This window comes from Neolamprologus brichardi, chromosome 16 (genome assembly GCF_056152115.1).
Source record: "Neolamprologus brichardi isolate AB-2024 chromosome 16, ASM5615211v1, whole genome shotgun sequence".
NCBI lineage: Eukaryota > Metazoa > Chordata > Actinopteri > Cichliformes > Cichlidae > Neolamprologus > Neolamprologus brichardi.
In genome coordinates, this window is record NC_142119.1 from 11444850 (window position 1) to 11457330 (window position 12481).

Sequence of the window (12481 nt, forward strand, 5' to 3'; positions counted from 1 at the left end):
AATATGCAACACAAACGCTACAAAAAAAGGTGGACATCGAGGCAAGAATATGCCTGCTGCTCAGTGTGTGGCTTTTCTTTAGATTCACGGACCACAGTGTTGTTTTTTGCCAGGTTTCAAAAATGGTGTTTTTAATTTTTGCGAATAAGACACACTCATGACTCACTGAGTGACGCTACTTACCAGCCAATCGGTGGCATGCAGTCTGACAACATCACATTTTAGTACCTGCTTGAATCGCTTGGAACCCCGAGCGAGCAGGTACTATGACCTAATGGAAAACCCTGAAAACTATGGCGAACCGCGCCGAATTGACCTGGAAAAGGGGCTATTCTGTAAACATTCCAAACCAAAAATGTTCAAGCTTGGATTCATCCCTCCATAAGAAATGTTTCCATTTTTAAGCTGTCTCATTTCAGAGACATGTGCTATTATAATATATGGATATATGTTAATAAATTATTAAGTGTCAATCGTAAATTGAAATCTGTAGGAGAACAAGAAAAAACAATCAAATCTAACACCATGCTTTGGAACAAAGTCACCAAACTTTGATAGTGTTTGTTGTTGTCTTTAGTTTTGTTTTAATGGTTTTTCTGGTATGGTTTTTCTACACACATTATAAGAGCTTTACCTTACATAAAAACACCATAAGGGTAAGTGCTGCTGTGAACAGTGTTGAGTAAAACGTTACAAAGTAACATTACAAAGTAACATGTTATGGTAATAACATTTTATTTTTAAGTATTGCTGTGATTTAACACGTCGCTGTACTAAATTCAGTAGTTACATTACAGTCACAGTTATTTCATTAGTCGCGTTATAAAGGTTCTTCAGTTATCTGCATGTCGGGTGGATAGAAAGATAGAAACAAACAAAGATGATCTTTTTTCTTCCTCTGCTGCCATTATCTGATTTTATTTTATGTGGCTGAAGAAGGAAAATGGCGGAGTGATCTTCAGCCTTTGACAAGTGGAGATATGGACATTACTTTTAATTTTATTGGACTAAAGGAGGAGAGAGTGATAGGAAATTGGAAAGTGCATCCAAGGCTGAAACCAGATTATACTGCCAACAGAACTTTGGCTCTTTGCAGGTTTTTGGACAGACAGCATGCTAACACAAAGCTAGCAAAGACCCCAGAGTACTGTTAAAGCTGAATGGATTGATCTTCATCATGTAACAGAAGCAGTGATGAGCAGTCAGGGTTGTAACTGCCATTTCTACCTGTTCACGTTTTTAAAAGTAGAATCACAGGGGCAAATCACTTTAAAGGATTTGTGTTGGTGTATGGGTCTTTAGCGTATAGATTTATTTTGTTATTGGTAATTATTTGACGGCGCATTTCAGTTCATTAATAATTCGAATAATTAGAATGTAATGTAACAAGTGGTAGCTGTACCAAATTACTTTCTCCAGCTAGAAATTAAGTACCATACACCATTACTTTTAAAACATTTAAAAGTATATGGGATAAATTACATTTCTTGTAATGACCCAAACACTGGTTGTCAAATAGTGCTTAGTACTGTATGGCCTCAATTCTAGAGGCCTAGAACGGAGAAAGAGAGAGGTTAGGACACAATAAAAGAAACACAAGTACAACTTACCTGAAAGGAGGGTAGAAAAGAGAGAGGCAGGACTACAGGAAGAAAATAGTGAAGCTATTGGCCAAGACGAAGGGAAGGGGGGAGGAGATGAGAGAAAGTGTGGGGATCAGTTATATTACTAATTCTGGTCACAACACCGACCAGAGCTGCAGCTCTCTGCAGGTGTGTGAAGATGGAGACCCAGGACGAAGAAGAGCTCTGCTTTCCACAACTCTTCAACACCTCCTGCAAGAAGCCTAAAACATCTCTGTCTCAAGTTTTGCTCCCTTACGTTGTGGTGTTTTCAGTCTCTCTGCTAACTGTGGCTCTCAACCTTCTCGTCATTGTCTCAGTCTCCCACTTCAGGCAGAGATTTACTTTTTTTAAACTTCTGCTGTGGCTTTACTACTACTACAACTTACTACTAATTACGACTAAATTTAAGTTAATTTATATCTTATGGGTAAACTATTATCGGACAATAATGTGCAAATCTATAGATTCTATCTTCTACCCTTTCAACTTTCTACACTTTCGGATAGGACAGCTGTAATAATTTTGTTTGTTTAGATTGTTTTAGTATAGAAATAATGACTTGTTGATGTTTCTCTCTCTTCTTTCAGACAGCTCCACACACCCACTAACATCCTCCTCCTCTCTCTGGCTGTCTCAGACTTTCTCATTGGTCTGTTGATAATGCCGGAAAAAATCCTACGAGACACAGCTTGTTGGTTTCTTGGTCAGCTTACATGTTTAGTGTTTATTTATGCATCCTACATCATTACCTCTGCCTCAGTGGGCATTATGGTGCTGATATCAGTCGACCGCTATGTGGCTATTTGTGACCCTCTGCATTACCCCACCAGAATCACAGAGAGAAGAGTGAAACTCTGCGTCTGTCTGTGTTGGCTCTGCTCTGTTTTTTACAACATACTATTTATAAAGAACGACCTGCTTCAAGGAGAACGACATACTTCCTGTTATGGAAAATGTGTATTTGTCATAGACTACATTGTAGGAACCACTGACATTGTTTTAACCTTTTTTGCTCCAGTTACTGTCATCGTTGTTCTGTATATGAGAGTATTTGTGGTGGCTGTGTCTCAGGCCCGTGCCATGCGCTCTCATGTTACAGCTGTCACACTGCAGCTCTCAGTGACTCTAACAGCAAAGAAATCAGAGATAAAAGCAGCCAGGACACTGGGTGTTCTTGTTCTTGTGTTTCTATTAGGTTTCTGCCCATATTACATTGTTTCACTTTTAGGAAACGAGTTGTTCAACAGCTCATCTGCATCCATTGTGATCTATCTGTATTATTTTAACTCCTGTCTAAATCCTTTGATTTACGCTATGTTCTACCCCTGGTTTAGAAAAGCTGTGAAATTCGTTGTCACTCTACAGATACTGCAGCCTGGCTCCTGTGAGGTCAGCATACTGTAGAAGAAAGAGATCTTTCCAAAAAGATGTTTATGATTAAAACTGAACAACCAGCTGTTAAAACCCTTACTGTCTCTTTAAGAGAACAAGGAGAATAAGGTGTATTGTTCACCTTCTAGGCATATTCTAAAAATTGGAAATTATTACATATCCAGGATATTTATGTTTATCCAGATCAATGACAGTTTCTGTAATCATTTTTGAAGTAATTCTGTATTTTTGTCTGATTCTGCAATTAAGAGAGGGAAACAGAGGGAAGGTGCTGTATTCTCCTGTTGAGGCCACTATTATTAATGCCATAGAAATAAAAGGGAAGTGGGGGTTTTTTGTTTGTTTTTTATTCAAATATAATCATTAATTGGTCACAATATTCATTTTGTAAATGATATCATTGTCTGTTCAAATGTGTTCTTCACATACTGCCTGAAATATCGTCAGAAACAGAATACAACTGTGGCAGCAGGAATTAGCTGCTAGCTAATTGTGTTTTCGGTCATATTTCTTACAAAAAAAGAAACGAGTAATGGAAAATTGTATCTTTTTTATGTTAAAACAACAGACAATAACTGTAAACACTATAGCTTTGATAGTTTTGCCTGATTTTGTCTATTGTAACAATGTAATGGTTCAAATGTTGTGGAGGGTATGAAAGCACCAGCACCACTTTTTGCAACGCAGTACAAAACCATGACACCATGGCACATCCACCATGTTGTCAAAATGTTTCTAAAGTTGTACTGTTGTACCTCCCTCCTGACCTCTTCCATACATAAGCCCCTTTTTCCATTAGTACTTACCTCGGATTGACTAACCACTGATCGCCTCAGATTGACTGGTTTTACATTAAAATCCAGTACAACCTAACCTGCGTGGTTATTATAATAGCAGCGCGTCCAAGAGCCAAGTGACATAATTAATATGCAACACAAACGCTACAAAAAAAGGTGGACATCGAGGCAAGAATATGCCTGCTGCTCAGTGTGTGGCTTTTCTTTAGATTCAAGGACCACAGCGTTGTTTTTTTGTAGTCATGTTGCCAGGTTTCAAAAATGGCGTTTTTAATTTTTGCAAATAAGACACACTCATGACTCACTGAGTGACGCTACTTACCAGCCAATCGGTGGCATGCAGTCTGACGACATCACATTTTAGTACCTGCTCGAATCGCTTGGAACCCCGAGCGAGCAGGTACTATGAGGTAATGGAAAACCCTGAAAACTATGGCGAACCGCGCCGAGTTGACCTGGAAAAGGGGCTATTCTGTAAACATTCCAAACCAAAAATGTTCAAGTTTGGAATCATCCCTCAATAAGAAATGTTTCCATTTTTAAGCTGTCTCATTACAGAGACATGTGCTATTATAATATATGGATATATGTTAATAAATGTTGCTATTAAGTGCCAATCATAAATTGAAATCTGTAGGAGAACAAGAAAAAAACAATCAAATCTAACACCATGCTTTGGAACAAAGTCACCAAACTTTTATAGTGTTTGTTGTTGTCTTTAGTTTTGTTTTAAAGGTTTTTCTGGTATGGTTTTTCTACACACATTATAAGAGCTTTACCCTACATAAAAACACCATAAGGGTAAGTGCTGCTGTGAACAGTGTTGAGTAAAACGTTACAAAGTAACATTACAAAGTAACATTACAAAGTAACATGTTATGGTAATAACATTTAATTTTTCAGTATTGCTGTGTGTGGCGTGGGTGTGGTCTCTGGCCAGCTGCAGAGGAGGGGTGACACAGTGAGCTCCCGGGGCGGCGCAGGGGCGGGGTCGACAGGTGTGCTGGGTTCCGACATTGATTGTGTGTCTTTTTATGTTGACAGTGACAGTCGGAGGGAGAGCGGACGTGACATCTGCAGAGAGCGGGAGTGGCTGTGAATAAACCCACATCTCTAAATAAAAAGTTTTGCTGTCAAAATAATCGCCCCAGCGTATGTTTATCGGGTCAAACGCTACACTGTGATTTAACACGTCGCTGTACTAAATTCAGTAGTTACATTACAGTCACAGTTATTTCATTAGGCACGTTATAAAGGTTCTTCAGTTTTCTGCATGTCGGGTGGATAGAAAGATAAAAACAAACAAAGATGATCTTTTTTCTTCCTCTGCTGCCATTATCTGATTTTATTTTATTTGGCTGAAGAAGGAAAATGGCGGAGTGATCTTCAGCCTTTGACAAGTGGAGATATGGACATTACTTTTAATTTTATTGGACTAAAGGAGGAGAGAGTGATAGGAAATTGGAAAGTGCATCCAAGGCTGAAACCAGATTATACTGCCAACAGAACTTTGGCTCTTTGCAAGTTTTTGGACAGACAGCATGCTAACACAAAGCTAGCAAAGACCCCAGAGTACTGTTAAAGCTGAATGGATTGATCTTCATCATGTAACAGAAGCAGTGATGAGCAGTCAGGGTTGTAACTGCCATTTCTACTTGTTCACGTTTTTAAAAGTAGAATCACAGGGGCAAATCACGTTGAAGAATTTGTGTTGGTGTATGGGTCTTTAGCGTATAGATTTATTTTGTTATTGGTAATTATTTGACGGCGCATTTCAGTTCATTAATAATTCGAATAATGAGAATGTAATGTAACAAGTGGTAGCTGTACCAAATTACTTTCTCCAGCTAGAAATTAAGTACCATACACCATTACTTTTAAAACATTTAAAAGTATATAGGATAAATTACATTTCTTGTAATGACCCAAACACTGGTTGTCAAATAGTGCTTAGTACTGTATGGCCTCAATTCTAGAGGCCTAGAACGGGTAAAGAGAGAGGTTAGGACACAATAAAAGAAACACAAGTCCTGAAAGGAGGGTAGAAAAGAGAGAGGCAGGACTACAGGAAGAAAATAGTGAAGCTATTGGCCAAGACGAAGGGAAGGGGGGAGGAGATGAGAGAAAGTGTGGGGATCAGTTATATTACTAATTCTGGCCACAACACCGACAAGGGCTGCAGCTCTCTGCAGGTGTGTGAAGATGGAGACCCAGGACGAAGCAGAGCTCTGCTTTCCACAACTCTTCAACACCTCCTGCAAGAAGCCTAAAACATCTCTGTCTCAAGTTTTGCTCCTTTACGTTGTGGTGTTTTCAGTCTCTCTGCTAACTGTGGCTCTCAACCTTCTCGTCATTGTCTCAGTCTCCCACTTCAGGCAGAGATTTACTTTTTTTAAACTTCTGCTGTGGCTACTACTACTACAACTCTACTACTAATTACGACTAAATTTAAGTTAATTTATATCTTATGGGTAAACTATTATCGGACAATAATGTGCAAATCTATAGATTCTATCTTCTACCCTTTCAACTTTCTACACTTTCGGATAGGACAGCTGTAATAATTTTGTTTGTTTAGATTGTTTTAGTATAGAAATAATGACTTGTTGATGTTTCTCTCTCTTCTTTCAGGCAGCTCCACACACCCACTAACATCCTCCTCCTCTCTCTGGCTGTCTCAGACTTTCTCATTGGTCTGCTGATGATGCCGGCAAATATCCTACGAGACACATCTTGTTGGTTTCTTGGTCAGCTCACATGTTCACTGTATAATTATGCATCCTACATCATTACCTCTGCCTCAGTGGGCATTATGGTTCTGATATCAGTCGACCGCTATGTGGCTATTTGTGACCCTCTGCATTACCCCACCAGAATCACAGAGAGAAGAGTGAAACTCTGCGTCTGTCTGTGTTGGCTCTGCTCTGTTTTTTACAACATACTATTTATAAAGAACGACCTGCTTCAACGAGAACGACATACTTCCTGTTATGGAGAATGTGTATTTGTCATAGACTACATTGTAGGAACCACTGACATTGTTTTAACTTTTATTATTCCACTTACTGTCATCGTATTTCTGTATATGAGAGTATTTGTGGTGGCTGTGTCTCAGGCCCATGCCATGCGCTCTCATGTTACAGCTGTCACACTGCAGCTCTCAGTGACTCTAACAGCAAAGAAATCAGAGATAAAAGCAGCCAGGACTCTGGGTGTTCTTGTTCTTGTGTTTCTATTAGGTTTCTGCCCATATTACATTCTTTCACTTTTAGGAAACGAGTTGTTCAAAAGCTCATCTGCATCCATTGTGATCTATCTGTATTATTTTAACTCCTGTCTAAATCCTTTGATTTACGCTATGTTCTACCCCTGGTTTAGAAAAGCTGTGAAATTAGTTGTCACTCTACAGATACTGCAGCCTGGCTCCTGTGAGGTCAGCATACTGTAGAAGAAAGAGATCTTTCCAAAAAGATGTTTATGATAAAAACTGAACAACCAGTTGTTAAAACCCTTTCTGTCTCTTTAAGAGAACAAGTAGAATAAGGTGTATTGTTCACCTTATTAGGCATATTCTAAAAATTGGAAATTATTACATATCCAGGATATTTATGTTTATCCAGATCAATGACAGTTTCTGTAATCATTTTTGAAGTAATTCTGTATTTTTGTCTGATTCTGCAATTAAGAGAGGGAAACAGAGGGAAGGTGCTGTATTCTCCTGTTGAGGCCACTATTAGTGCGCCCCAGGGCAGCTGTGGCTACAATGTAGCTGCCATCGCCAGTGTGTGAATATGTGTGTGTGAATGGGTGAATGACTGAATGTAATGTGAAGCACTCTGGGGTCCTTAATGACTGGAAAAGCGCTATACAAATGCAGGCCATTTACCATATTATTGATGCCATAGAAATAAAAGGGAAGTGTTTTTTTTCGTTTGTTTGTTTTTTATTCAAATATAATCATTAATTGGTCACAATATTCAGAAACTGTTTCATGGTTCATGTCTTTTTTTCATTTTGTAAAAGATCATTGTTCAAAGGTGTTCTTCACCTTTGAACAGACAATGATACCATTTAAGATAAGAGATAAGATAAAACTTTATTAATCCCTCGGGTGGGTTCCTTTGGGAAATTCGGTTTCCAAAAAAGCACAGCACTGACAGGAGTTACAGAGTTACAGAATATTATATATATTAGGGGTGCAACGATACTCGTATCGATATTGAACCGTTCGATACAGTGCTTTCGGTTCAGTACGCATATGTATCGAACAATACAAAATTTTTAATTTATTTTATCAACTTTCCTTCTGACGATGCTGTCAGTGTTGAGCGCTCAGTGGATCTGCGCTCGACAGTGCAGCCTAGGCGGAGTAGTCGAACGCAGATTCACTGACCGCAGGACAAGCTAGCAAGACAGAAGTTAAGCTCTCCTTGCAACATGGCAAATTGAACCTCCCCCACCCTCATTCAGATCTGGCGTTTGGAACTATTTTGGTCTTCATGTGACGTATGACCCTGAAGGTAAGCGTGTCATGGACAAAAGTAAAACAGTATGTTGGATATGTCAGCAATGCTCAATTACATTGGTGGGAACTAGTGTTTTAGCGCAGTTAGCTCGTTAACGTGTTGGCCGTCCAGCCCCACGCACGGGGCGATCCGCGGTAGCTCGTTAACGGAGATTTGCCGTGTTGTGGCGTTAACGTCATTTCAACGAGATTAATGCTGACAGCACTAGTGGGAACACAACGAATATGACTGCACATTTACTCCGACATCATCCTAGTGCAAAGACAAGTGGAAGCAGACAAAAAAAAAAGCACGCATGCTACAAACTTTACCCGAGTCATTTAGACAGCCGTTAGCACATGATTCTCCTTATGGGGACCTGATATGTTTAATATGCTGCTGAGAATATAGCCCAGAAGAAGCGTATAGTATAGCTTTTATTTTGGAAAGAGACATTTCTCTGTAATAAACTCTCTTTTCCAAAGATGAGTGATTCCTCAATCAGATACAGGGCTCGCAAAATCGCTAGTCCGACGTCCCGGGGCTAGCGATTTTTCCAGTCGGGCTACCAAAATCTATCTCTGCCCTGCCCGTCGGCCTATCGTAGGAAGGAAGAATATATGTCAATGCTTTTGCATTCTTTCGGAAATGTAGCTGGGTAATTATGTCATTGGCATCGGTGAGCCACTGTCAAATGTGACATATTGAAATCGCGTTTGAATTTGCGCTTGTTTTTTGCTTTCACTTTGCAACCGCGCGAACTGTGTATAGAGAGCGACAGTACTGATTGGTGAGTGATGATAATTTGCGCACCAATTCCTCTGACATCATCTTATCAATCGTTAGCTTACTATGCAAACATGACAAGTGAAATCTCCCGCAGCTTAAACATGTGAGAGGTTGATCGCGCAGAGAATCGCTGAGCGTTATGTGAGTGCCTGTGTAAAAGCAGCAGGATATATATTTTAGTTCTGCTGAGCCAAATAAGACAGGTCAGGGTGAAGAAGTGACAGCCAAAGAAAAGCTTACCACAAAACGGAAAAGTTATGACAAATCAAACTATAAGGCAAAAAGAAAGTGCAGCTTTATGGTTTCATGGACAAAAGAATTTCTGTGGCTGCAAAATGACGGGCTAAATAACCAGGGCTGCACATAAGTGGTCCGCAGGTGCGCATTCGCTGTCAAAATAAAAAACGCGCACAAGATAAGAAGTTGCAACGCGTGTTTGCGTACATAAGATTTTCTGGAGGAAGACAGACATTTGTTTAGAACTCTTAAAGATGTCGAAGAAGCTCCTTTAAGCAATTACTTTGGTGTTCCTCCACCTCCAAAGAAATGTCAGAAGGAGTCCGAACCACAAAAGAAGCGCGTATTCTCGGAAAAGTGGTTGCAGGAGGTGAGCTGGCTTCAAACAAATGATGAACGCACAGAGATGTGGTGCAGAATGTGCCGTGAAAATTTAATAAATGACAAATTAAAAAGGCATGAACATTTTTTTTTGTATCGAAAAAATATCGAACCGTGACACCAAAGTATCGAACCGAACCGAACCGTGAATTTTGTGTATCGTTGCACCCCTAATATATATATATACACATATATAAATACAGAGACATATATAAATAAAATATACAAAGGGGATAAATAGAATAAATAGGAATAAAAATAAAAATACAAGTGAAATTGCACATTTTGAGTATGGAGTCTATTGCACCGTTGACTATTAACAAAAGTATTGCACAGTGAAGTGAAGAGGCACTACAGCTTAGTTGTTCCCCCCTCCTTTTTCCTCCTGTTTCCCCTCCCTCTCCCCTCCAGAGAGGAGTTAAACAGTCTGATGGCCTGTGGGACAAAGGAGTTTTTAAGTCTGCTGGTTCTTGTCTTTGGGAGAAGCAACCTGTCACTGAACAGACTCCTCTGGTTGCTTATGGCCGTGTGCAGAGGATGCCCAGCATTGTTCATAATGTCCAGCAGTTTCTTTAGTGTCCTTTTCTCTGCCACTGTCACCAGAGTGTCCAGCTTCATGCCGACCACAGAGACAGCCTTCCTGATCAGTTTCTCCAGCCTGGATGAGTCCTTCTTTGCTGTGCTGCTCCCCCAGCACACCACAGCATAGAAAAGTACTCCAGCAACCACCGACTGGTAAAACATCCTCAGGAGCTTCCTGCAGATGTTGAAAGACCTCAGCCTCCTGAGGAAGTACAGTCGGCATTGGCCTTTTTTATACAGGTGCTCTGTGTTGCATGACCAGTCCAGTTTGTTGACCACCTCCACCTCCTCCCCCTCTATCTGAACCAGCAGTGGACCTTCTCTGGACCTCCCAAAGTCCACAACCAGTTCCTTGGTCTTTGAGGTGTTGAGTTGCAGGTGGTTTGTGTGACTCCATGCGACAAAGTTCCTCACCAGACTTCTGTACTTCTCTTCCCTATTATCCCAGATACACCCCATGATGTCGTCTGCAAACTTCTGAATATGGCATAATTCTGAGTTGTAGCAGAAGTCAGAGGTGTACAGGGTGAAGAGAAGAGGGGACAGCACAGTTCCCTGGGGTGCTCCAGTGCTGCTGACCACAGTGTCAGACGTGATGTCCTTCAGCCTGACGTACTGTGGTCTGTCAGTGAGGTAGTCGGAGATCCAAGCGACCAGGCAGGGGTCCACCTCCATCCTGTTCAGTTTCTCCTGAAGCAGATAAGGCCGGATGGTATTAAAGGCACTGGAAAAGTCAAGAAACAGGATCCTGACCGTGCCTTTTCCCCCATCCAGGTGTGAGTGGGCTCTATGCAGGAGGTACAGGATGGCATCCTCCACTCCGACATCCGCCTTGTATGCGAACTATAGTGGGTCCTGGGCATGTTGTACCTGTGGTCGGAGGAGGTTGAGGAAGAGCCGCTCTAGAGTCTTCATAAGATGTGACGTCAGTGCCACCGGTCGGAGGTCATTCAGCTCATTGGGCCGGTTCCTTTTGGGGACCGGGACGATGCAGGATGTCTTCCAGAGGGCGGGCACTCTCCCCAGTCGCAGACTGTGATTGAAGACTCGTTGTAGCGGCTCCCCAAGTTCAGCAGCACACGCCTTTAGCATCCTAGGACACAGCTTGTGTGGACCTGCTGCCTTTCTGGGGCGAAGCTTCCTCAGTTGTCTCCTGACCTGATCCACTGTGACACTGGGAGATGATTGGGAGGAGGGGGGGGGAAAGATGTCTTGCTGTTGAGAGAGGGATTGGAGGAGGGGTGTGTCATCATAGTGTCAGGAAGGGGGGAAGCGAGGGAGGTAGGAGAGTGGGGAGAGGGCTCTGTAGTAAAGGTGAGGGTGAGGGTGTACATATCATTGTCTGTTCAAATGTGTTCTTCACATACTGCCTGAAATATCGTCAGAAACAGAATACAACTGTGGCAGCAGGAATTAGCTGCTAGCTAATTGTGTTTTCGGTCATATTTCTTACAAAAAAAGAAACGAGTAATGGATAATTGTATCTTTTTTATGTTAAAACAACAGAAAATAACTGTCAACGCTATAGCTTTGATAGTTTTGCCTGATTTTGTCTGTTGTAACAATGTAATGGTTCAAATGTTGCGGAGGGTATGAAAGCACCAGCACCACTTTTTGCAACGCAGTACAAAACCATGACACCACGGCACATCCACCATGTTGTCAAAATGTTTCTAAAGTTGTACTGTTGTACCTCCCTCCTGACCTCTTCCATACATAAGCCCCTTTTTCCATTAGTACTTACCTCGGATTGACTGGTTTTACATTAAAATCCGGTACAACCTAACCTGCGTGGTTATTATAATAGCAGCGGGTCCGAGCGCCCTGTGACATAATTAATATGCAACACAAATGCTACAAAAAAAGGTGGACATCGAGGCAAGAATATGCCTGATGCTCAGTGTGTGGCTTTTCTTTAGATTCAGGTACGACAGAGTTGTTTTATTGTAGTCATAATGCCAGGTTTCAAAAATGGCGTTTTTAATTTTTGCGAATAAGACACACTCATGACTGAGTGACGCTACTTACCAGCCAATCGGTGGCATGCAGTCTGACGACATCACATTTTAGTACCTGCTTGAATCGCTTGGAACCCCGAACGAGCAGGTACTATGACCTAATGGAAAACCCTGAAAACTGTGGCGAACCGCGCCGAGTTGACCTGGAAAAGGGG

At 41.2% G+C, this 12481-nt stretch overlaps 2 protein-coding genes across 11 annotated transcripts; both read left to right on the forward strand.

Annotated features, from left to right (window-relative positions):
- Positions 1–1782: 1782 nt before the first annotated feature.
- LOC148098178 (trace amine-associated receptor 13c-like) lies at positions 1783–3029 on the forward strand. 5 transcript variants are annotated; one of them, XM_087853175.1, is made up of 2 exons: positions 1783–1985; positions 2213–3029. In XM_087853175.1, exons 1-2 carry the CDS (start codon positions 1783–1785, stop codon positions 3027–3029), a joined length of 1020 nt encoding a protein of 339 aa, XP_087709301.1. The 5 variants fall into 5 exon arrangements, with proteins under 5 accessions (XP_087709301.1, XP_087709302.1, XP_087709303.1 ...); XM_087853176.1 differs by having other exon boundaries at positions 1783–1955; XM_087853177.1 differs by having other exon boundaries at positions 1783–1859.
- A 2987-nt stretch (positions 3030–6016) lies between these two features.
- Positions 6017–7262, forward strand: LOC148098179 (trace amine-associated receptor 13c-like). Of its 6 annotated transcripts, none has more exons than XM_087853135.1 (2): positions 6017–6219; positions 6446–7262. In XM_087853135.1, the coding sequence occupies exons 1-2, from the start codon at positions 6017–6019 to the stop codon at positions 7260–7262; spliced, it is 1020 nt and encodes a 339-aa protein (XP_087709261.1). The 6 variants fall into 6 exon arrangements, with proteins under 6 accessions (XP_087709261.1, XP_087709264.1, XP_087709262.1 ...); XM_087853138.1 differs by having other exon boundaries at positions 6017–6195; positions 6464–7262; XM_087853136.1 differs by having other exon boundaries at positions 6017–6189.
- The last annotated feature ends 5219 nt before the right edge of the window (positions 7263–12481 follow it).